At 42.3% G+C, this 26212-nt stretch overlaps 1 protein-coding gene across 8 annotated transcripts in view; it reads right to left on the bottom strand.

Annotated features, from left to right (window-relative positions):
• LOC110284891 (protocadherin gamma-A4) overlaps window positions 1-26212 on the bottom strand; it is a 180868-nt gene that overhangs the window by 129103 nt on the left and 25553 nt on the right. The window contains exon 1 of one of the 8 annotated variants that reach the window (XM_021150873.3): window positions 21668-26201. The exons of 5 other annotated variants lie outside the window; for them this stretch is intronic. In XM_021150873.3, the coding sequence (XP_021006532.1) occupies window positions 21668-24082 (2415 nt within the window). In that variant the 5' untranslated portion in view covers window positions 24083-26201. Of the gene's footprint in view, window positions 1-4621; window positions 11326-17146; window positions 21636-21667; window positions 26202-26212 lie in introns of those variants that run through there. 2 more of the 8 variants (XM_085833508.1, XM_021150866.3) reach the window with 2 other exon arrangements.

The following is a 26212-nucleotide window of genomic DNA, read 5'->3' as shown; positions in this document are numbered from 1 at the left end:
AGGAAGCAACGCTGAGGTTATGTTCTTGAGCACAAATTCACATTTTAATTAGAGAAAATTAAGCCTTGTCAGGCAAACATGTAAAAGTTATTTAAATCTCTATTGTAAAACTCTACTGCAAATATATTCCTATGCATTATTTTGCATTCTCTGTAACATTTTCTGTTGATGAATCATTTATTTGGAGTTCTGTTTAGTTTATTTCTTATAAAAAATGTAGGTATTTACACTGACTATCTCTGCTAGCTTATTCTTCCCTTTGACAACTGTCACTGTGATGGCGTTTGATTAGCAGCTGATGAAACAGCCAGGTGATCTTGAAGATTTGTTTCCATGACGATTCAAAATCCAGTGTAGAATCAAACTCCCTGACAGCTTAGCTTGGTACTAATTATTTGTATTACCATAAAAAGTTGGTCAAAAAGTTTCCTTTAGCTCATGATTTTCATATGTTTAATAGTTGGTAAGTTCTATAGGCTTTCTATAGTAAATGTTTCATTTGTTCAAATTATATGGTCACAGGAAACTCATGTGACAGTCTAGAAACTAGTCATATACCACGAAACCCAGTTAGCTAGCTTTCACAATGCTGATGTATATTCAAGATGTAGTTTAAAAATCACTCAAAATTAATGACATATGAAAATAGTATATTCTCTCAGAGCTTATAAAACAATAGCTATATCTGTGTAGGAAGCCATTTAATTCACATAACTAAAACATAGGCTATAGGATGTTTAAAATTAATGTTAAAATAAAATCAAAGAATCATATCAACACTGTTCAAGTGGATCAGATTTGAAAACTTAAGGTTGGAAATAAACACTTCCACAACTATAGAAATACAAATGGCATAGTATCAGCTTGGAAAAAACATGATTACTCCTATCTTATTATTTAAAGCATAAACTAGTTAGGCATGATGGTAGTCTAGCATTTGGGAGGTGGAGGCAGGAAGACCATGAGTTTAAATCCAGTCTGGGCCACACATGCAGTTCTATTCTACACTGTGCTACATAACAAAATCTTCTCTAAAAGAAGGATTTAATAGTCTTTTTTTCTCTTTGTTGTTCCCTTCTTTTCTTGTCCATTTTCTTTTCTCTTTCTCTTCTCTCTACCCCTTCTTTCCCTGTTTTCCTCCTTCCTTCCTTCCTTCCTTCCTTCCTTCCTTCCTTCCTTCCTTCCTTCCTTCCTTCTTTCGTTTGTTGTGGTGATGTTTGAACAAACGGCTTCAGATATACAAGGCAAGCTCATTATTATTTGTTTTTGTAGCGCTGAAGACTGACACAGGGTTTTGTGCATAGTTGGCAAATACTGTATCTTCAGCCTCCCAATTTATCTTTATTATTACTGTCAACATTAGGTTACAAAGGAGAGACTCATACATTTCCAACATGTGTTCTAAACTAGGTTTTTATTACGTGAGCATTTCAAACTCAGGTGTGTAAATAATCAGCCCACTCTATTGCCAGATTATTGAATCTTCCAACTTAGGACTGGGAAAAATTCAATTATTTAACAGCTCAGCAAATTATTGAATCTTCATGACTTTATTAATTCCTTGGCTATTAATTCTACTCTTTCCCCCTTTGAGGTGCTTCTCACTATGTAGCACAGTCTGGCTTCAGACTTATGATTCTCTTGCTTCAGTCTTCTGGGTTCTGCAATTAAGATGTACACCACCCAGATAAGGAAGATCCAGAGCGCTACTAGCTCAGCTACTAGCTAGGCCTAGATCCAGGGTTTTGAGTTGGTCCACCCTCTAATACATATTGCCTGCAAACAGTTGGGATAGGCAAAAGGGTCGGTCCTGCTTATACAAAGCTGAAGGATCTCTACAACACGGGGCAACAACAAAATAACAGAGAGGAGGTCCTAGTGAGGATCCAATATTGATGGTGTCACGAAGCTAGAGATCTCAAACCTGACCAATGACGCATTGCAACGGACATTTGCAAGTGAAGACATAGGGATATACTGTGGGATAAGACAGATTCCATGATGAGATGTTTTCTATGCTTTTGTTTGCTTGTGGGTTTTTTGGTGGGGGAGGGTTGCAAGGGCAAAGGCCGGATGTGAGGGCACAGGAGGATGAGTGGGACTGGAGTGCATGATGTGAAACTTACAAAGAATCAATAGAAAGCTTAAAAAAAAAAGATGTGCACCACTACACCTATGTAGTCATCATCGGCCTACTTTTGAGGAGAGCCAATTGAAATCTTTCCCATGTCATTCAGAGTATCTTTCTTGTAATTCCTCTGACAACTAAAGATTTCACCATTTTCTGATTGGTAATCTGTAACATTATTTGTATCTTCGGTCATGAAGAATAAAACCAATTCTTTGAAAAGATAATCCTCATTTCATTCAAACACTTAAGATATAGAGTTCCTATGTATTAAGTATCGAGTTCCTATATGACAGAAACTTATTTTCTTTAAATGCTAAATTATGTAAAATTTCACTTGAACCCTGTTAAGCCTTCATCCTCCAATTCACCAGTCTTTCTGTATTTTTATAGCTATTTCCTGTAAGTGATTTTATATTAAAACTCATTTTCATCATTAATGCTATCAAGTACCAAATGCACATATGCCATTGTAATCCATTAAACAATACAACAATTGAAATAATAGTGATGTTATCAAACCATTTCAAGCCTTTGTTCACTATATTACTTCATTGTTGAAAAAAGATTTCACAAAGTTGCTGTTTTATTTCATCTTCCTAGAATTGTGTGAGATAGATAAGGCAAGGTTCACAAATTTTAATATCAATTGGAAGACCATAGAGATTTTCACTGGCTCAAATGAATGACAATTGGTGCTAAGTATATTATTTAGGGATTTTTTCAAGTGAAGATTTTTAATAAAAATTTAGGCAGTCCCTTTCATGGGCACCAGTGATTAAATCTATAAGAAGTAAAACGGACTGTTTCGCTGCTATCGTTGGAATGAAGTTCAGTCCGTTTATGACCCCTGACCGAAGCAAGAACCACAAACAACTCACTTTTGAACATTTGGAAGGTTATGTATTTTTCTCTTTCCAAAGAATCAAGACACATGTGTTATATTGGATTTGTGTCCTTGTGAAAGGATGACACTACAAAGGATGGTCGATTGATGAAGCAACCCAGCTTTAAATGTCATCTATCCTGGACACGTACAGAAGGAAAAAGATAATGGCTCAATGGTCCATTGGACACTTAGTCCAGCAAGTGGTTTATCACCAAGCCAAGATTAGATAAAGGTCACAAAAAGATTCTGGAACAGAAAGCTAACTCTCACCAAGTAGGGCAGGAAGAAGGCAAATATGAGAAGAAAAAAAATCCCTCACGATGTGCATATAACGTTTACTAAGAACTGGAAGAATAGTTGGTAGAGTGCTTGCCTAGTGTGCACAAAGTCCTTGAGGCAGAGGCAGGAGGATCAGAAATTCTAGGTCAGTTAAGAGTTAAGTGAGGCCAGCTTGGAATATGAGAGACCCTGGGGAGGGAGGGAGGGAGGGGGGGGAGGGAGGGAGGGAGGGAGGGAGGGAGGGAGGGAGAGAGAGAGAGAGAGAGAGAGAGAGAGAGAGAGAGAGAGAGAGAGAGAGAGAGAGAGAGAGAGAGAGAATAACTCGCATGTGAATTTTCACCATTTTGGAAGACACCTGCAATTATTACGTAATATTGAGGAAAAAATAGAAAACTAAAATCTTAATTGTGCATAGTAATGGCTTTAATTCCATTTTTTTTTCAGCTTAGAATAGAAATTGCCTAACTGTCCTAGAATAGAAAAAAAATCCCTTGGAAATAAGATGTACAAAATCAAAGGTACAGAAAAAGCAGCTAAACAAATTTACAGTATGGAACAAGATTTTTTTCCCTATGAAATCCAAGAGACCCAGGAAAACCTTAGAGTTTTCATTGGTGTGACAAAAAACGTCTTAGCCAAATCAACTTGAAAAGGAGAAAAGTTTGTTCTGAGTCATCGGTTCAGAGGTTCTGTTTGTGGTACCCTGACTCTGTTGCTGGTAGCTTGCAATGAGGGTGCACATCACAGTAGAAACACGTGGTAGGACAAGGCTGTCACCACGTGCCACATGTCAACAATAAAGCCCTAGTCCCCGGATAATATATACCCTCCAAGGTTGTGTCTTCAAGCAATCAACTTTCTTTTCTACTGGTACCCACTTTCATCACTTCCCAATAGCCCATCCAATTATGAACCCATCAATGGATCAATCCTTTGACAAGATCAGAATCCTTACATTATAATACCTTTCCAAAAGCTTTCCTTTGATCACCTCCCCCACCCCCCAAGACAGTTTTTCAGTTTTCCTGTGTAGCACTGGCTGTCCTGGAACTCAATCTGTAGATCAGGCTGGTCTCAAACTCTCAGAGATCTGCCTGCCTCTGCCTCCAGAGTGCTGGGATTAAAGCCATGCACCACTGCCCGGCCTCTGATTACTTTTATTGGAGACCAAGCCTTGGATCTCCGTGTGACATTTTATATGCAAACGATGGCAGATACGATTCATTGTAAAAGAAAATGTACTTCATCACCAATTAAAGAGAACATTTGAACATTTACAATGTCCTGTTTTTTTTTTTTTTTTAAATTAAGAGCAATAACCTTACCTGATCAAGAGAGTCTTCCTCTTTGCAAAAAGCCGAGTCTTCCTGTATCAATAAAGGCTCATTTTTCTCACAGCCTTCCTGACTGATGAGTGTGTGGGCATAGTTGGGCTGGGGGAAGATCAGATGGCTCTTCCTTGAGTCTGCTGTGAGGGAAACCTCATGGGAATAGGTCTGTAGAAAAGCCTGCACCCCGTCAATACCCACGAAATGTGAAGTGGACATATTTGACACACCTTTCCTTGTGGCTTTCAGCAATCTTGACTTGTGCCAGTGCCACAGCCTGAGCACCAGCAGCCCCGTGACAAAAGCAAAGAAGATGCACGAAACAGTGACCACCGCCACCACCAGGTAGATTGTAAGGCTTGAATCCTCAGACTTGTGTGGAAGGTCAAGGCTGCCCAAGTCAGCCAGGATGTCAGGAATGCTGCTGGCCACAGCCACAGTAAGCGTAACAGTAGATGAGAGAGGCGGCTGGCCATGGTCCTGCACAGCCACCACCAGGCTCTGCTTGAGAGCATCTCTGTCCAGCAGGACCCTTGCTGTGCGGACCTCACCTGTGTGTAGTCCCACTGAGAAGAGCCCTGGCTCGCTGGCCTTGATTAGGCGGTAGGACAGCCAGGCATTCTGACCTGAGTCTTTGTCCACTGCCACCACTTTGGTCACTAGATATCCAGGCTCTGCAGAGCGGGGAGCCAGCTCCACACCAGTAGAACCATCGGTGGGGAGAACAGGGTACAGGATCTCAGGTACATTGTCATTCTGGTCCAGCACAAACAGGTTAAGTGACACATTGCTGCTAAGTGGGGGTTTCCCTCTGTCACTGGCTGTCACCAGTAGATTCAGTTCTCTAAACTGCTCATAGTCAAAGGAACACAGTGCATACAGGACACCAGTGATGGAGTTGATGGAGAGGAAGGAGAATAGAGGTGTTCCCTGAAGGGTCTCTTTGGCCAGAGAGTAAATAATTTCTGCATTTTCTTCACTGTCAGGGTCCACTGCATTCAAAGAGAAGATGGAGACGCCCTTAGGGTTATTCTCAGAGACATAGACAGAGTAGGATGAACGGGAAAAAACAGGTGGGTTGTCATTAATGTCTGCCACATCTAAGGAAATAAATATCTTTGTTGACAGAGGTGGTGTTCCTCTGTCAGTGGCTGTCACAGTGATGTTATAAGAAGATACCTGTTCCCGATCTAGTTCCATATTTGTCACTAACCGAAAATAATTGTCTAATGATTCTTCCAATTTAAATGGGAGACTTTCTGAGATGGAGCATATTACCAGGCCATTCCGTTCAGAGTCTTTATCATAGACTTGAAAAAGAGCAATTACGGTCCCCGGAGGTGCGTTTTCAGCAATTGCTCTGCTACCAGATGTAACAACCACTTCCGGTGCATTGTCGTTCATGTCCAAGATGGTTATTAAAACTTTTGCTCGGTCTTGAAGATCTGATTGATCTCGGGCTTCAACATCCAGCTCATAAAATCTTGAATCCTCATAGTCTAGAGTTTCGGAAGTGGAAATTTCCCCAGTTAAAGGATCTAAGCAGAAAATCCGCGAGATTTCTTCTGTGATCCTCACAAAGGAATATGTTATTTCTGCATGGACTCCTTCATCCTGATCGGTGGCGTTAACTGTTAACACGCGTGTACCCACAGGCAGGTTTTCAGGGACACTCACACGATAGATAGGCTGAGTAAATACTGGAGCATTGTCGTTCACATCTATGACAGTTACTAGAATTCGCGCCATGCCTGTTCGGACAGGGTCACCACCATCCATGGCAACAAGGACCAAGTGGTGAACTGCTTCCTCTTCCCTGTCCAGGCTGTGCTCCAACACCAGCTCCGGGTATTTGGGCCCATTGTCTTGGCTTTGCACATGTACTGAGAAGTGACTACTACCGCTGAGCTTGAAGCCCTGAATGGAGTTCACTCCCACATCGGGGTCATAGACACCCATTAGTAGAAAATGAGAGGATAGAGCTGCATTTTCAAGAATCTTCAATTCCATTTCTTCCTTTAAGAATCTGGGTGCATTGTCATTAATGTCCACTATTTCTACTTCCACAGGATAAAGATTTAATTTATCTTCTATAAGGATGTTAAAGCTCACAAGACAGGACGCGCTCTGGGCGCACAGCTCCTCCCGGTCTATCCTGCCCGCGGTGACCAAGCTGCCGCTTCGCTGGTTTAGGGAGAAAAGCTGCGACCTACCTCTGGAGATGATGCGAATCCCGCGCTCTGCCAGCTCGCGGGGCTGCAGCCCCAGGTCTTTAGCGATGCTGCCCACGAAGGAGCCTTTCTCCACTTCCTCGGGAATAGAGTAGCGGAGCTGCCCAGCTTCTGAGCCCCACAACCACCACAGGAGATTGAGAAGCAGGAGCAACTTGCAGCAGGGCGGGCGCCTCTGCAGAGCCGCCATGACTGGCTTGTTAAATACTTCCCAGCGATTGCTGGTGGGAAGAACAGCCCCAGCCCACTTGGTAATCCACAGAATTAGAGGTCAAGGTCCTTAAACGAACACAGACCAGTTGAGAGCCAGTTCAGAATAGGATTTTTTTTTTTTTGCATAGGTTTGATATTTTACCATGACACAACCTTGTTCCCATTGATTTTCTTGCTCGGGTTAGGGAACAGCGACACTTAGAGTCTTAATTTCATACTGCACTCGTTTTGTGAAACTGGTAGAGGATTTTTTTTTCTGTTAAATTTGCAATTATGACATTTATATTTCAGAGATGAACTGAAACAAGAATACTATGTCCAATTTCAAATGGCCTTAGGTGTTCCCTGAAGAATTCTCACTCATTTTTGTGGAAATATCTTTTTCAATCCTGCATAACAGGAATGGTATCACATTTTTCTGAGGAACTCTTGAATCCTCACCTGCATTTGCCCATTTTCAGTAATGTCACTGATAGTCACAAACACATTCTGAATGAATCTACTCCAGTGTAAGTAAGCAGAAGAATTGCCATTTTTACATGTCATTATCGGTTCCTATTAACATTTACAGAATTATTGTAACATCAGCTACATTTGTGTATGCTTTTAAAAAATGTTAAAGGAAGTGGAAATGTCTAGGGTGCGTACAACTTTTTATTGTAACGTCAATCCACTTTTATCTAAGGAATTCCATGTGTGATTCCTTCACTGTCCATCAAGCTAAGCCAAATTTAAGATTTCTGAAAATAGCCCTTCCTCAAAGAAAGATGATTAATCCAGTTGTGTTATCCGTTCATAATTCTTTTCTCTTTCCTTGAGTCAAAGACACATCATCACCCCCACTAAAATATTCTCCACCAGAGGATTTCTGACAACTTCTTCAAACAACTCGCCTTTTAAGGCAGATCCGCCTCTCATGTGCTGACACTCCACATCTATTATGAACAAATCCAGACCATACCCATTCCTATTGCTCTCAGAATACTAATCTGCATGTAGGACATGCCAGTGCTGCGTTGAAACAAACATCTATTCACAGATATCTTCCACTCAGACCTTATGCTCCAGACAAGCCTCGCCATCCATGTCCTCGTCCCATCATCCCCCTGAGTTGCTTTGTGTGCCACCTTCCTTTTGGTGTGTATCAAAACTCATACTGAGCAATGCCTTCTGGGTTGCAAAACAGGATGTATTATTGCATTTGTCTTCCATGCTGCATAAGACATTTTAATACATTTATTTATTGTGTTGTGCATGGGATATTTGTGATTTTACTCAAGGTAAGTGGATCACCTAATTTTATGGAGTTGTGTTAAATTCAGGAAGTGATGTCTGGGTTTAGGCATTGTGGTGGTGTGAATAAGAATGGCCCACTATAGGTTCATACATTTGATTTCTTAGGGAGTAGAACTATTTGGAAGGCTTAAGAGGTGTGGCATTATTGTAGTGGGTGTAGTGAGGTAGAAGGAAGTATGCCACTAGGCATGGGCTTTGGAGTTTCAAAACCCCAAGCCAGTCTCAGAGCCTGTCTCTTCTTGTTGCCTGTGGATCCAGAGGTAGACTCCTCAGCTACAACTTTAGTATCATGTCTGTGTGCCACCATGTTCCCTGCCATTAGGACAACAGATTAAACCTCTAAAATTGTAAGCAAGCCCCAACTAAATGCTTTTCTTCATAAGTGCTGATATAGTCGTGGTGTCTTTACATAGAATAGTCACCAAGGCAGGACTATAACCTTGTTTAGGTGTCAGAAACCTAAGCACTATAAAGGAGGTAGATAATGTATGATAATAACAGTGTGGCATATGACTTCATCGAGATGTTTTCGGTTGTATTGAGTTAGAATTAACAAAAACCTGAGGCCATCAGGAGAGTTTCTACAGAACAGCAATTACAACACAAATACAAAGGGCATGCACCATGCCAAGAAAAATTAATAAAACACAACAGAGTCAAGTAGTACTTAGTCTGCAGTATTTCATCCCTCGGTTAATGAGTTCTCTCCTAACTACACATGGGAAGGATTTTTAAGGAACTGCTTGCAAGTTTATTGAATCGAGGTCATGTTTGGGTTGTCTTTATGGACTGGTGCTTTCAGCCCCAAAGGGTTCAACACATAGACCTTGTAGTAGAACATGTTTGGGCTTTGTACTGAGGAAATTAATCTCAGTATCTAAAGAACATTAGACAGTTAAGCTATTGGAGGAATAAGGTGGAATTCCCCTGTCTCAGTTGGGGAAAGGGAAAACCTCCTACAGAGCCTTGGAGCAGAGATCAGACTCAAAACAGACTCCAGTGTTGAGCCTATAGAAGTGTCACAGAGATAGGGCAATAGCTACAATAATGGCAATGAGAAAGAGCAAAAAGATCAAGGTCAAGATGGCCATCAGATAAACCCGGAGCTTGCCTAGGGGTCAAAGAGGAGTGGATAATCACTAAGGCCCAGAAGTACCTCTTGCAAGCTATCTGCAAAGATTACATGTAGTGTAGCAGAGACCTAACGAGGTAGCTGATCTTCATTACAGTCAGAGGTGGTGATGGACTTTATCTTGTTTCTCAAAGTATGCCCAGTACATTTTCTATGAGCAGTCCTATGCTGTAGACTCCCATATGGCTGAGTTCCCATTGTCTTCAGAGTTTGTATCTATCAACACTACTTTGATGATTAGATAACCAGGATCTCTGTGGTTGGCAGTATTATGTAGAAGAGATTTACTAGCATAGGGGAAAGCCTATGTTGGGTGCTGTCACTGAGATGGCCCACCAGCATGCACATGCCCACCTTGAAATTGAGGCTGGAGAATCCTGAATGTGGGACTTCAGTGTCAGCTTGAAAGACTACAGCTACTTAAGGTTGTACAAAGTCCACTTGGAACATATAGAATAATGACTTTAGCTCTAGGTCACTGGCCAAGATTCAGTAGGCTACATGACTGATAGGCCCCAAATCAGGATCTGAAGGACTTCTTAGCATCGTGGGGGGTCTAGAAGGGGATTGTTCTCAGTTATATGAACCATATAGGAGGCCTGGTGGAAAACTGAGTGTTGACACTGATGTCTGAGATTTACAGAATGAAGTTTGCGCTTGAAGAATGGGACAGATTTCCTTTGTCCACTGCTGTGATAATGACACTATACCCTGGAATCTGTTCCTGGCCTAAGGCTTCACTTGTTCCCTACTTATATATGTGTTTTGAATCTTGACCTATATTGTAAGTGGAATTTTCCTTTTATTCAGCACAAAATTTCCCCATTATTGTTTTGCAATGCACAGTGTGACTTCCGCCATCACTTGCTTGTAGCCCAACTATGTAGCTCTCCATTTCTTCAAAGGCCAACTAACCATCAGTGTGGAGTTTCCCTCTTTACTGTTCACTTGAGCTGTCATTCAACTGCCTTATCAGCATTGGTAAAGGAATTGGTAATCTCGCCCGCGATGATCTCATCTGGGGCATTAACCTTCACTCTTGGGGAAGGTTATCATTTTCATCTGCCATAATTCCCTGATCTGGGTGCTGCAGCGTCTAGGTGGCATGCCCTTTGTCCACAGTGGTGAAGAGCAGATAATGGCAGGAGTGCCTTTCTCTGACCAGGGGCACTTTCCATACTAGTAACATCTGCCATCTGGGTTCTCCTTTTGAAGAAAGTGAAGTGTAGTGTGGGCTGAGGCAGTGTGTGGTGGTTTGAATGAGAGTAACCTCATAGGCTCATGTTTGAATGCTTTGGAGTTGATAGAACTGTTTAGAAAGGATTAGAAAGTGTGGCCTTGCAGGAGGTGTGGCCTTGTTGGAGGTGTATCACTAGGGTTGGGCTTCAAAAGTCCAGGCCATTCTCAGTTGGCTCTCTCTCTGCCTCAAGGTTGTTGTCTCAGCATGTAAGTTCTCAGCTACTGTACCAGCACCTAGCCTGCCTGCCTGTCTCTTGCCATGTTTCCCACCATTATGGTCATGGACTCACCCTCTGAAACTGTTAGCCCAAATAAACTCATTCCTCTGTAAGTTGCCTTGGTCATATAGAGTCTCTTCACAGCAACAGAAAAGTAATTAAGACAGTCAGTGTAATAGCAATGGACTGACATCTACATTCATTTAAGGTGGGCCAAATTAGGTCCAGTTTGATGATTTCCAGCATGGTGATATTTCTGATAATGCTAGTGAGTTTTAGTTAATAGTCTTGATCAGCCCACTTATACATAAAAGTTTAACAGCTTCTCATCGATCATTTTGAATCCCAATATACAGGTCAACTTCTGACTACAAGTCTGTTCTTGATCTGTCAGGTCACTCACAGGTAAATTCCCGGCTGTGGTGGTTTGAATAGGTTCAGCCCCCATAGACTCAAGTGTTTCAATGCTTCACCATAGGGCGTGGCACTATTTGGAGGCGTGGCCTTATTAGAGTAGGTTTGGCCTTGTTGGAGGAAGTGTGTCACTGTGTAGGTATGCTCTGAAGACTCCTAGGCTCAGGCTCTGCCCAGTGGGGTAAATATATATTTGAAAAGTGTGCAAGTGAATTAATGAAACTGCTGGTGATTGCAGAAGAAATATCACAAATATTCTTGAAGTACAAGTTTGGTAGGTGCTGTAAAATTTCATTTTATTCCCCTTTAACTCATAAAAGCTCTAAATCCCATTGCTCTTAGTTTTTTTTTAAAATTCTGTTTCACTTTAAAACACACACACATGAGAGAGAGAGAGAGAGAGAGAGAGAGAGAGAGAGAGAGAGAGAGAGAGAGAGAGAGAGAGAGAGAGAGAATGGAGTCTCATTATATAGTTCAGGCTATCCTGAACTAGAACTTGATACAGAGTCAAGTTGGTCTAGAACTTGCCATCATCACATTATCTCTTTCCATCTCATCTTCCTCCCAACAACTAACCAAAAAGGCTTGATAGTTTTCCTAAAACTGTATAGTAAGAAGCAAGAGATTCTGTTTTCCTGTCTTTAAGTATCTATAAATATGATTTAAAAATGAATTTACCAGAGCTGGCTGTGGTGGCACACGCCTTTAATCCCAGCACTCGGGAGGCAGAGGTAGGCGGATTTCTGAGTTCGAGACCAGCCTCATCTACAAAGTGAGTTCCAGGACAGCCAGGGCTATACAGAGAAACCCTGTCTCAAAAAAACCAAAAAAAATTTTTTTACCAGAACTTGAGGGTAAGACTATACTGCTGAAGATACCACATACTTGATCACAGGTCATGGCAAAATCAAGCTGGTACCTACCTGGATGTTTCATCCCTACTGTGCAGCTGTAAGGCGACAGTGCCAGAAGGTTCTAGGCACACTTCCAAGGGAGAAAAGTCATTATCAGCCTCCAACAGCTATGAACCTTGTGAGCTACAATAACAACTGCCCTGGTAAGATCACTGTTGCAATAGTGGCATGAATGTTACAGGAGTAACCAGTCACTTCCTTCTTGGATTTAAAGCCTGCCCACAAAACAGAGCTCATTCCTGGTATCATGAACTGAGCCCAAACTCCATGACTGGCTAAAGTCATTGGCAATTAGTACTATTATTCTGCTAATATAGTAGTAGCATATAGTACTGATATAGACATAGTAATAAACTGCTCCTTAACTCTCTCTCTCCCTCTCTCTCTCTCTCTCTCTCTCTCTCTCTCTCTCTCTCTCTCTCTCTCTTCTCTGCATCTTTCATTCTTCATCAGAGAAATTGCTTTTTGTAGTAGACAGTGAATAACACAGAAAGCCATAAGTGGTCAACATGCAGAGAATGAGAGACAGTGGCATGTTCAGCTACAAGTGGGACATGACTTGATCCCCTTCCTTCAACGCTCAGTAAAGGATAGATAAAGATTGTCATAGCCAGAGAGAGTAAACATCTGTAACAAATAAGTATTGCTGTATGAACTCACAGCATCTAAGACGGCGTGCCCGACCGAGACTTGCATGAGTCCAAGCTGACAAAATACTGCTGTGGATGAGGAGGAGCTCAAGAAATCTCCTCCTTATCTGAGGAGTGACTGCAAGAGGATGGTTTTCTACAGGGATGTGGGCTCGGGAGGCTACCCATTCCCCCAGTAGATTACTCTGTATCCATGTGCACTACAGTCAGTAATAAATGGACTCAGTGGAGTTATTTATTTATTTTTTTAAAAAAAATCACACGAAGTTAAGTGGAAAAAGTGGGAGGATTAGGAGAGGGATTAGAAGGGGAAGAATGGAGATTGATAAAAACTCATATTCATGTATGAAGCAAATAAAGCAATTTACAAATAGTGTTGTTTATCGCTGCATTACAGTTGTATTGTTTTTTTTTCCCCAAATTAACACAGATTAACAATGGTAAGTTATGTGAATTTGAGAGGTGAGACATGAATCCCTATATGAAAAAAAGATATTAATGTTGATTTTCCATGGTTCCCAGTTTACTGTATAACCATTTAAACATATTGAGGGCGGGGTGGAGACATAATACTGACTGCCCTGGAACTCACTTTGTAGACCAACCAGGCTGGCTCTGTACTCAGAGTGCTTCCAGAGTGCTGGGATTAAAGGTGTGTGCTTTAATATCCAGTTCATGTAAGTGTTTTTAACTGACATTCTTTGCTGGTCAATAAACAACATGTTGATTTTAATAGTCATGTAGCATGTCTTATTTTTATTTTTTAAGACAGATTTTTATTAGTTTTTTATTTTTATTTTTTAAGACAGGGTTTCTCCGTATAGACTTGGATGTCCTGGAACTCACACTGTAGGCCAGGCTGACCTTGAACTCAGAAATCTGCCCGCCTCTGCCTCCCAAGTGCTGAGGTTAAAGGTGTGCGCCACTGACCACACTGTCCATTGTGTCTCATAGTTTTAAGTACATTCCCGAACTAGAAAACCTCCATAAAGAAAAGTACCTTTGACTTATATAATATGCTGTTATTCTAAAATGTGTCAGGTGTACCGCAGCATGATCTCACTTTATAACACAAAGCATTAAAGCATCTTAAACTGTTCATTATGCCCAGGATTGTAGACAGTCATTCACTGGTGTTATTACCATTGTCATTATTATTTTCATACGTTATGCATAGGCTAGAGGTTATATTAGATATCTCCTCCCAGCACTCTCTTGTGTTTTGAGACAGGGTCTGTCTAGAACCCGGAGCTCACCGGATGACCAGTCTGACTGGACAGCAAGTCCCAGAGATCCTCTTGTTCCTGTCACTCTTGCCTTCCCTAGTACTGGGGTTAGAGACAAATATTCATCTTTCTTGTTTGTATCTGGGTTCTGGGGGATGGGTTAAAACCTAATTTAATTTTATGTGTATAGGTGCTTGTCTGCTTGTATGTGTCCCACATGCATGCATTTGGGACCCGTGGAGGATAGAGGAGGGTGTCAGATCCTTTGAAACTGGAGTTACAGACAGCTGTGAGCTGCCATACAGGTTCTGGGAACCCAGCTGTGGTCCTTTGCAAGAACAAGTGCTCTGCACTGATGAGCCATCTCTCAAGTGGCAGTGTGCTTACATGGCAGGCACTGTACTGACTGAGTCACCTCTCTTGCCTGATCATCTGTACTTTATCCAAATTAAAAAAAAAAAAAACCAACCAACCACACTGAAACAAGACTTTAAAAACATATGCCTTCTAACTATTAAGAGTACCTCATTTTTATGGGAAAGCTACCCTTTCAGAACACACATTATAACTACTATTTAAAAGAATATAATGTACATATAGCACCTATACCCTTCAGTGTATGGAACAGGCATTTTATAATGTAAAGTCTATCCGTTGTTTATAGATATTTAAAGGATGTTTATTCATTGTAGAAAGTTTGTCTCAGTATACATAATCAAATATAAAAAATTCCATTACAAATAATGGAAAAGGTGAATAGAGAGATACTTCAGTCAATGAAGTGTTTGCTTTGCAAGTATGAGGATTTGAGTTTGATCCCTATAATCCATGGTTTTAAAAAACTGTCATGGTGGCAAGTGCTTGTAATTGTAGTATTGGGGAGGCAGAGATGGAAGACCTCTGGGGCTCCCTGGCCTGATAGCCTAGCCTACCTGCTGAGGTTTGGGCCAATGAAAGATTCTGTCTTAATAATAAGGTGGTTGGTGCCTGAAAAACAACATCTGAAGTTGTCCCTGACCTCCACTTGCATATACATAGGCAGACAGGCAGTCAGACAGTCAGGCAGTCAGGCAGACACACACACACACACACACACACACACACACACACACACACACACACACTGAAATGGCATATTTCTGTGAAGAAGTGAATGACATGAATGAATGAACATCACTGCTTACACAGATTCTCTTCTTAGTGTTTGAATTCATTAGTTCTTTGGCAAATCTGTTGTTTATACTGTTATTTGTGGTATTATAATGTTATATCTGCTGTTCATACTGTTATCAGAAGAATGTACATATGTATAGAGTATGGTTGTCCTTTAAATGCTTAGAAAATAAAATCAGGTGTTCTTGGGTTTTTCAGTGTATTAACAAACCTTTATATGTTTAAAATAACAACCTATAATCCCACTAATAATTTATATCATTTATTTCTAATTGAAGGGTCAGGTAGCACAGGGTATATAAAAAGGTGCAGAAAATAAACCGAGTAGTTATTTCCTTATAAGATCCATGCTCATGAGTTTTGAGACCCATAAATAAACATTTCATTAAGAAAAATCTATTAACCTAAAATAAGCTCTCACCTCTAAGAAATGAATTTTCTTAAGTCATGGCGATTTTCTTGAACACAATTTTTTACTCTTGTAACAAAGCAGATTTGCATTTACATATGGGAGAATGTAAACATTCTGAGAGATGCTGATTTTGATAACTGAAGAGGAAGAAGCCAGCAGATGCCAGGGGCATGACACATTTATACTGGTTGAACACAGCAATTCAACTCTTTGGAGACGTTAACATATATCACAAAATAAAATAGAATTCTGAAGTTACTTCTCATTGATTTACTTCTGATGAAGACATATATGCAATAATTACATGGGTTAACCTTAACTTTTGATTTTAGAATGTTATGATCTTACCATCAATATAAATCTAATCTACATTTCTGATAGGAAGTGAGCAAAAGTTTTCCTTATAGTCTACTGATTTGTGAAAATATTATAAATTGTTATCTATATGTATAATAAAATAAGCACATACAATATCCTGTTACTGTTTTTGTCTTGATTACTGTTATATTGCTGTGAAGAGACACCATGACCAAGACAACTCATAAAAGAAAGTATTTGTTTCAAGACAGGGTTTCTCTCTGTGTATCCCTGGCTGTCCTGGAACTCACTAAGTAGACCAGGCTGGCCTCGAACTCAGAAATTCACTTGCTTTGGCCTCTCAGGTGCTGGGATTAAAGGCATGTATCACCATTCATCATTAAATGGAGAAAAGAAAGCATTTAATTTGGGGGTGGCTTGCTTACAGTTTTAGAGTTTTAGTCCATGATCATCATGGCAGATGCACACAGGTATAGTGATGGAGCAGTAGCTGAGAGCCTTACATCCTTATCCAGAGAGAGAGAGAGAGAGAGAGAGAGAGAGAGAGAGAGAGAGAGAGAGAGAGAGAGAGAGAGCCCTTCACCAGTGATGTCACACTTACTCCAAAAAGCCACACCTCCTAATCCTTCTCAAACAGTTCCACTCCCTGGTGACCAAGCACTCAGATATGTGAGCCTATAAGAGCCATTCTCACTCAAACCATCACACCTACAAACCATGTCCACTAATAATATGTAGACAAATATCTCAAAGGGAACAACATAGATAATGATTTGAATTAATACAACTCTTCTAGTAGCAGAATATCTACCTTTAAACTCGCAATATTTTTAAAATGAAAATGATTATATTTATCATTTTCTTTTAAGGTAAGCCTACTGTCAGATTTTTCTAAAATCTCCACACACAGAGAAAAGATGTTCAGTCTCAGATAAAATTTTAAAAAATCTATTACTGAACAAACTAGAGTTAAACTCCAATACAGCAAATGATGATCCACTGTATCTGATTTTGACTCTACCAGAAAAACGAGTGAGAAAACAAATGAAGAAAACATTCCAGTTCTTAGTGGAAGAGAAAACTGACCTGAGCAGCTCCGGGCTCTTCTTTGTATGTATGTATATTATCAGGTATCAGAAGAGGCTCACTCTTCTCACAGCTCTCTTCACTAATGAGCCTGTCAGCATAATTGGGCTGGGGGAAGATCAGGTGGCTCTTTTTGGAGTCTGTAGTGAGAGAGATTTCGTGGGAATAGGTCTGCAGGTAAGCCTGTACCCCATCCATGCCCACAAAATGGGAGGCAGGCATGTCGGCAAATCTGCCTGTGGAAGTCTGAAGCAGGCGTGATGTGTGCCAGTGCCTCAGCCTGAGGGCCAACAGCACGGTAACAAATCCCAGAAAGACACAGGAGACCACTGCCACTGAAACCACTAGGTAGAGTGTGAGGTCTGAATCCTGGGGCTCTGCCGGTGTGTTGTGGTTGCCTAAGTCAGTCAGTACATCTGGGATGCTATCTCCTACAGCGATAGTGAGTGTGACAGTGGCTGAGAGAGGGGGCTGGCCATGGTCCTGGACAGCCACCACCAGGCTCTGCTTGAGTACATCTCTATCCAACAGAGCCCTTGCTGTGCACACCTCACCCGTGTGAAGCCCTATTGAGAAGAGTCCTGGCTCACTGGCTTTGATGAGGCGGTAGGACAACCAGGCGTTCTGTCCCGAATCTTTGTCCACTGCCACCACTTTGGTTACCAAGTATCCAGGCTCTGCAGAGCGGGGTGCCAGTTCCACACCTGTGGAGCCATCGGTGGGAATAGTTGGGTACAGGATCTCAGGAATGTTGTCATTCTGGTCCAGCACAAACAAGCTCAGGGACACATTGCTGCTGAGTGGAGGAGTCCCACTGTCTTTAGCTGTCACCAGTAGCTGCAGGTCTCTCAAGTGCTCATAGTCAAAGGATTGCAATGCATACAGGACACCAGTGTCAGAGTTAATGGAGACATAGGACGACACAGGCACTTCTTGAAATGTATTTTCAGCCAGGGAGTAAGTGACTTGGGCGTTATCACCACTGTCAGCGTCATAGGCATAAACTGAAAAAATGGAGACACCTCTGGGGTTATTTTCTGAGATGGAAGTGGAATAGAAGGGACGAGAGAAGGTGGGTGGGTTGTCATTTATGTCGGCTACTTTCAGAGAGATGTGGTTTTCTGTAGACAGGGGAGGAGTTCCACGGTCAACAACCGTCACCGTGATGTTATAATCTGAAGTCTCTTCTCTATCCAGTGCTCTTGTTGTTAGTAGGTGATAGTAATTATCAACTGACTTTTCCAGTTTGAAGGGCAGGTTCTTAGGAATAGAACACGAAATCTCTCCATTCTCCCCAGAATCAGCATCATGTACGCTGAAAAGCGCAATTATGGTTCCGGGTAGACAGTCTTCAGAGACGGAGCTGGTGAGGGAGGTGAGTATCACTTCTGGGGCATTGTCATTCACGTCCTGGACTGTGACCAACACCTTAGCGCTGGCAAGAAGAGCGCCTCCGTCCTGGGCTACCACTTCCATGAGATAGAATCTGGATTCTTCATAGTCCAGGGATTGAATAGTTGAGATTTCCCCAAGATTAGAATCGAGTTGGAAAGTTTCAGAAATTTTGTCTTCTTCGTTGCGGAAAGAGAAGGTCAACTTCGCGTTGATTCCCTCGTCTGCATCCGTGGCGGTGAGTGTGAGGAGTCTAGTGCCCACAGGTGTGTTCTCCGGAACACTCACCCTATATTCGCTTTGGGTAAACAAGGGTGCGTTATCGTTTGCATCAAGAACGGTTACGGTAATATGTACGGTGCTCGAAAGTACTGGGTTTCCGCCATCCAAAGCTGTGAGGATCAGGTCATGAGCAGACTCCTTCTCACGGTCCAGGGGCTGTTCCAACACCAACTCTGGGTGTTTTTGCCCGTCAGATCCACTCTTCACGTCCAGAGAGAAGTGCGGGTTGGAGCTGAGCTTGTAACCCTGGAGGGAATTCACACCCACATCCCCATCTCTCGCGAAGGGGAGCACCAAACGTGTTCCTGCAGCCGCGTTTTCATTAACTTTTACTTTTAACTCCTCATCGCGGAACCGGGGGAAGTTATCATTAATATCAAGGATTTCTACTTCTACTCCATAAATTTTCATTTTATTTTCAACCAAGATGTTAAAGCTGACGAGACAGGGAGCGCTCTGGACGCACAGCTCCTCCCGGTCTATCCTGCCCGCGGTGACCAGGCTGCCGCCTCGCGGGTTCAGAGAGAAAAGCTGCGACCTACCTCTGGAGATGATGCGGACCCCGCGCTCCGCCAGCTCGCGGGGCTCCAGCCCCAGGTCCTTGGAGATGTTGCCCACGAAGGAGCCTTTGTCCAGCTCCTCCCGCACAGAGTAGCGGATCTGTCCCTTTCCTGGCGCGCACAGCGTCCCCAGCAGCATGAAGAACGTCAGCAGGTCGTTGCAGATCCAGCGCCTCGGTGGGTCTGCCATTGTCTTTTCTTTAGTTGCTTTCCTTTTGGTCCTGGTTTAGCCTGCTGTTTCCTTATTTCTCTAAAGCCGGGGAGAGCGGGACTAAGGATGGTGGCTTTCCCCAAGAGCTTGTTTGGTCTCTGGTGCGGAGGACGCTGGGAGTTAGTCGCTTTTTTTGACTGTTTCTTTCCCAGTCTGGTGAACAGCGACGCTTAGAGTCCTAACCAGTTACTACACCAATTCTATTTTTTATTCCCTCTTCATTTAGTTATTTTCATTTCCAAGGGTTTTGCTGCATTGTCTTGTAGCAGTGTTTATGTTTAATTACGTTTTAATTCTGACAATGAGACTCCAACACCTTGAGGTCAATATAGTTTTTTTTTTCACTTCTCCAGAAACGTTTGATTTTATGTATCATCGAGTCCTTTATGTCTTCTCCACATCGAGTTTGTTTAACCAAGAAATTAAATTCTTACCTTTGTTGATGTCAAGACTTCATATTTTATCAGAGTAGGTTTATGAACATCTACCCAATAGTACATTAGTGTGCAAAGAAAACAAACCCAGCTCTCAGTGTATCTTTGCAGAGAGACCTATATATGCTGTCATATGCAGAAAGATAGGCAGTAGACTTGGGAAGTCTTTGAGAAAGTTTCCAGGCCTCCAGTCTAAGGCTAGGAAATACAAGCAGCTTCCCTATCTTGGACAGAAAGTCTGCGTTGGGTTCCCTGTATTATTATAACTTCCCATTACTAGTTAAACCACGCATAGACATTTTCCTGTGAGGGAATCTTAGAGGCAACCAGAATAGTGAATGAAGGAGACAGGGCTTCATTTGCCTCCCATGGAGGAAATCATAGGTATTTAGTTGACAAGTAATGAGTGGCCTATTTGTTTTAAGACAGATATTTAATGACATCACCCTTGAAGGATAACAGATTTTTTAAAAAAAAGTTATGGCAGAAAAAAAGGACAATTCGGAAAGCTCCTCCTTTGAGAAAAGCAAAGTCACCTAATAACTCATCAATAGACAAAGATTTTAATTAGAAATCTATAATTTTATAATCTAGGACTTGGGATATGGTTCGGTAGGTAGAGTGCTTGCTGGGTAAGTATAAGACCATAGATTTGATCCCTAGCACCATCAATAAGTAAATACACAAATAAGCGAGTAAATAATAAAAACCATACAGTTTTAGATATTTTCATAGAAATTGACACAAGCATAGGTTGCAAAACTTTCCTCGATGCAGACTTTTACTTGAAAGCAAGTTATTAAATTGTATGAAGATGATTTTTATTAAATTTATTGATAAAACTGACTCTTCACAATAGACACCTCAGACATCATATGTTGTCCATCGTTTAAAAAGAAACCTGGAGGCTGTTTGAAAGGTGGCTTACAATTTAGAACAATGGCTGCTCTTCCTGAGAAATTGGGTTTGATTCCCACAGCACCTACATATTGCCTCACAACCAACTGCAACTCCAGTTCAAGTTGCACTCTTCTAGTCTCTGTGGGTATCAGGACCCTGTACACTGGTCCACAGACATACATGTAGGCAAAACACCATACACACAAAATGAAAACCAAACTTAGAAAAAGTTCCCAGGAACCCCAAGGCATTCTGCTTGAAAGAACCTCACAAGGTCTATCAACAAGTCAGTCGAATAATGCCCTACCCATGATGCTTTGTTGATAACAAAGCCATAACCTTGAGTGATGTGTTTCTTCCCTAGCCAATTTTCACAAACGAGTAAGATGAGGACCGTGTTTACACTGAATCATTGAGTCTAAGAGGAAGTAGAACAGAAGTTTGAGTAGAGACCTGACAGGAATCTCTTAAGTTTCCAACAGGACAGAGCTTTTCGGACTGGAGAGGGTTGTAAGGGTGAAGAAAAACAAGCATCACATGCTATGGACACTTTTAATTATGGGCAGACAGAAACCCTTCCTTAAGACGTGGTTGGATAAGGCTAACATACTTAAGGCAGAACACTGTTCAAGACTGACTTGCAAGACAGTGAAATATCCAACGAAACCACCAAAACCAACTTAGTGGTTTATTAAGAAACACTGAAACCCTAAGTAGAAAACCAAATTAAATTGAAGCTCACCTTTGAGATAGAATCCGAGACAAACGGAACGTGAGTGTCTCCAAGAGTACCTGGTACCCAAGAGTCCTCGCCGCCGCAGAGGAGGTCCTGAGGAGTAACTTCCGGAGTCACATTGAGAAAATTAAACTCTGTCTTAGCTGACTGTGAGGCAATACACACATTGTAGGAATAAGGTAAAGTCCCCTCATTGTAATTGGGGAGAACTCCAGTCGCAAGGTTAGAGCTCAGGCCAGGCTGAAAGCAGCCCCAGGCAGCTGATCTGGAGGAGTGTCTCAGACGCAGAGCAATAGCCAGAATCACCGCCAGGAGGAAGAGTACTGAGATCAGGGCCAAGGCCACCACCAGGTAAAACTGCAGCTCACTCTGGGGGTCAGATGGTAGAGGGTCATCGCTGAGGTCTGGCAGGACCTCCTGCAGGCTGTCAGCGAAGATGAGGTGCAGCGTGGCTGTAGCCGAGAGCGGTGGCTGTCCACCATCACGCACAGCGACCAGAAGGCGCTGCCGCGCTGAGTCCCTGTCTCCCAGGGCACGCGCTGTGCGCACCTCGCCTGTGCGCAGTCCCAGGCTGAAGAGCCCGGGATCGCTGGCCTGCAGCACGTGGTAGGATAGCCAGGCATTGTGTCCTGAGTCTGCATCCACAGCCACCACCTTGGTGACCAGGTATCCGGGCTCGGCAGCGCGCGGCACCATGTCGAAGAGCGCAGAGCCGTCGGGCTCGAGTGTGGGATACAGCACGCGTGGCGCGTTGTCATTGCGGTCGCCCACCAGCACACGCATGCTCACGTTGGCGCTGAGCGAGGGCGATCCGTGGTCCCGCGCCTGCAGTGTCAGCTGGAAGGAGCGCAGCTGCTCATGGTCGAAGGCGCGCTGCGCAAACACCACTCCACTGTCCTGGTTCACGGACACGAAGGACGACAGTGCCCTTGGCTCTAAGTCGCTAGCTATGATGGAGTAGGAAATGAGGCCATTGGATCCCAAATCCGGGTCAGAAGCACTGACTTGAGCAATGGAGGTTCCAGGTGGGTTGTTCTCAGCCACATGGACCAAGTAGGAGGCTTGGTGAAAAACCGGTGCATTGTCGTTGACGTCTGAGATATGGAGAGTGATGATTACGTTAGAGGAGAGCGGGGGCTTACCCCTATCGGCAGCTACAATGGTGACGTTGTATTCCGGTATCGACTCCCGGTCTAGAGTTCTGTCGGTCACTAGTTTGTAATAATTCTTCGAAGAAGATTTCAGTACAAATTCTTCATTTCCCAAGACATGGCAGTAGACGTCTCCATTTTCTCCAGAGTCTCTGTCTCTGGTTTTTATCAAGGCGATGACTGTTCCTAATGGGGAATCTTCCGGTAAGGGGCTAAATACTGACGTCACAATTACTTCTGGCACACAATCATTCTCATCCAGAATTTTCACTTGGATACTGCAATGGGACGCTAGGTCTCCGGGATCTTTTGCTTCTACATTCAGGGTGTAACTCTTAGCAGTCTCGAAATCCAAATTATCCTTTGTCGTGATTTCTCCTGTTCTCTTGTCTAAGTTAAAAAACCGTTCCACTTGTTCATCCACATTGTGAAAAGAGTAGGTGATTTCTGCATTGACACCTTCGTCCTGGTCGGTGGCTGTCACCTGAAGCACGGAGAAGCCTGGTGGCACATCCTCCCGAAGGGTGACACTGAACACATCCTGGCTGAACATTGGCGGGTTATCATTGATGTCTGTGACTTGGATTCGGATCTGGGTGGTGCCACTTCGGGGAGGATCTCCCCCGTCCACAGCCGTGAGGACCAGTTGGTGAAAATTATGCTCTTCTCTGTCCAGAAAACGTTTTAGAATCAACTCAGGATATTTACGTCCATCTGGGGTCTCTTTCTCCGTGACTTCAAAGTATTCATTGTCAGTGAGATAGTATTTTTGCAGCGAATTAGAACCAGCATCTAAATCGAGGGCTGGATCCAATGGAAATGCTTTACCTGGTTTGGTGGACTCTCCAATGTTTAAATCAACCTCACTCTGTTTGAATAGAGGAGCGTTGTCGTTCACATCCTGAAGAATTACAGCTACGTGGAAAATATTTAAGGGCTTCTCAGCGACAATATCGAACTCCAAAACACACTGAGGCTGCTTCCCGCAAACCTGCTCTCTGTCTATTCTGTCACCCACAAGTAAGTCCCCACTCTCTGGATTTACAGTAAAATAATCCTTCTCTGCGCTGACCCTTAGCTTCCGGGTGGGCAGATTCTGGACACTGAGCCCCAGATCCTTTGCGAGGTTTCCTACCATCGAGTTCTTGGCCAGCTCCTCGGGAATGGAGTAGCGGATCTGATCCGCGAGAGCTCCGTGGAACAAAGGCAACAGGAAAGGCGACAGTACCTGCAGCCACCAGGCCGGGCCGCTCCCAGAGCCCCTCCTCATCTTCCTGGCTCGCGCCGCCGCTCTGCTCCTTTGTTGGTGAGGGTGGCCAAATCCGCCTAGGGCCACTTTTCTTGCTGATGTTTGCTGTATCTAGATGCGTACTGGCTCTCCTCTATGGTTGGTTTGTACAGGAAGTTACTCTCCCAGTTTCCTAACGCGTCTGGGAAATGGTCTATCTCTTCTTTTGACCTACAGCGACGCTCAGAGGTTTTCTCAGAAATTGCAACGAAGTCTAGCAAAGGTTTGAAAAGTTTTTTGTTTGTTTTTGGTTTGTTTGTTTGGGTTTTGTTGTTTTTTTTGTGGCTGTTGTTTTTAAATTTATGATGATTTATTTATTTTAAAATGGTAACATATTGAAATTGTTCCAAATTAATAAGTTACATATAGTATAGGTCCTTATGATCCCCTATAAATCACGTAGCACATTTCTCTCAAGTGGAATGGATTCTAGGTTTCTTGTGTATGTTTTGGGTAGTGCGTCCCACACTTAAACGAATATTGTCCCACCCCTCCTTGTAATCAAACAGAAGCATCACACCATAAGCTTCCCCACCTAGCTTCTTTCACTCAGTCCACACCCAAATGTGCACCACTTCTCCGGACTCTCATTAAACTACTTCATTTCACACCAATACATAAATCTCTGCATTTATTTCTCATGGAGTAGCCTACCATATGGACAAACAGTACCCCGTGTTAGCAAATTATTATTTAAATAAACAGCATTATTCTAAAAACCCAGTAACCTGTGATAGCAAGTTATTAATTACTGTTCTCCAGATCATGGACATATATCACTCAGGCAGAATATATTCTTAATGCCAATGTCTGAGTGTGTTTTACCAAAGTTTAGGCCAACTGAACACGCCGGAGTTATATCTTGTCACCTCAGTGTTTGGAATAATGTGTCATCAGATAGACTCTCCCAGAATTCATTTATTATCTCTTTCCTTGCCCAGGATCAGCCTGTTATCATGTCTCATTCCTACCTACTCTGTGTATTGTACACAGCTTCACACTATTACAAAGCCACATAGAATCAACTCTCCTTTCATACTGAGTCACATCCCACCATCTTGATACAATGGCCATTTTCAGAAACCCCATGCACTGTGTATAACTTTTCATTAATTCTGGATTAGCTTGGAACTATATGAAGGCTTGGAACTATATGAAGGCTCAGGAAATTAAAGTGTTGCATATGACACAAAATGCTTTATGTCACGTCAGAGGATACTTTGTCTAATCCCAGGTCACATAGTGGTAAACCTTCCAAGAATAATTTGCAGAGATTTTGACAGATGGGAATGAGGTCAACTAAGTACTAACAATAATAACAGTCCAGAATCTAAGTCAGTCAACCATTGTAAGAGGTTTACCTGATGAAAGCCAGAGAGATTTAAGGAAATTCTGTTTTGTTGGGACTCAGTGGTGATGTTATAATGGGGGAATTTAGAAATTTTGAAAATTACTATAACTTATTTACACCAGTGAAATAAAATAGGCATTTTTTTTTGGGTAATAACCAAGTTGTAATAAAGGTATCAGATACTCTGGTATACTTTGTATCAGCAACAATAAAATGTTTGAGCTGGGCATAGTGGCACACACCTGTAAAGAGAATTGCAAGCTGCAGGCCATCTTGGGTAGGATACATACTGAGTTAAAGGCCAGTCTAAGCTAGATAGTCAGACCTTGCATAGAAAATTATTGGGAAAATATACCATTCCATGGAGAAGTTAATGTTATAGCTAAAGCTTAAATATTTTTCACGACATATAAATTGTCACTATATAATTATAATGACAAAGAAACCCTTTCCAGGAAAGAGAAGTAAACTCCAAGCAAAGAATATTCTAATGTAATGAAGGGAACTTAAAAAAATTCAGTTTAGGGGTGGTTTATGTCTCATTGGCATAAACCATTGGCCACTACACCTGCCTCCTGAATTTGATCCCTTGGATTCTCATAGTGGAAGGAGAGAATAGTGACTATCATTAATTATTCTTTTTAAAGCAAGGGGCTATTACTAAAGAAATGCATATTCTTGACACAACACACATACAACTGGAAACATTTTACAAACCTTCATGTCCGTGCTTTAGTGAGGTAAGATCCATTACAGGAGCG

Source organism: Mus caroli, unplaced genomic scaffold (assembly GCF_978045245.1).
Source record: "Mus caroli unplaced genomic scaffold, Mus_caroli_1 scaffold_19, whole genome shotgun sequence".
Taxonomy (NCBI): Eukaryota; Metazoa; Chordata; class Mammalia; order Rodentia; family Muridae; genus Mus; species Mus caroli.
The sequence above is the reverse complement of the archived record's forward strand: the minus strand, read 5'-3'. Positions and strand labels throughout refer to the sequence as shown.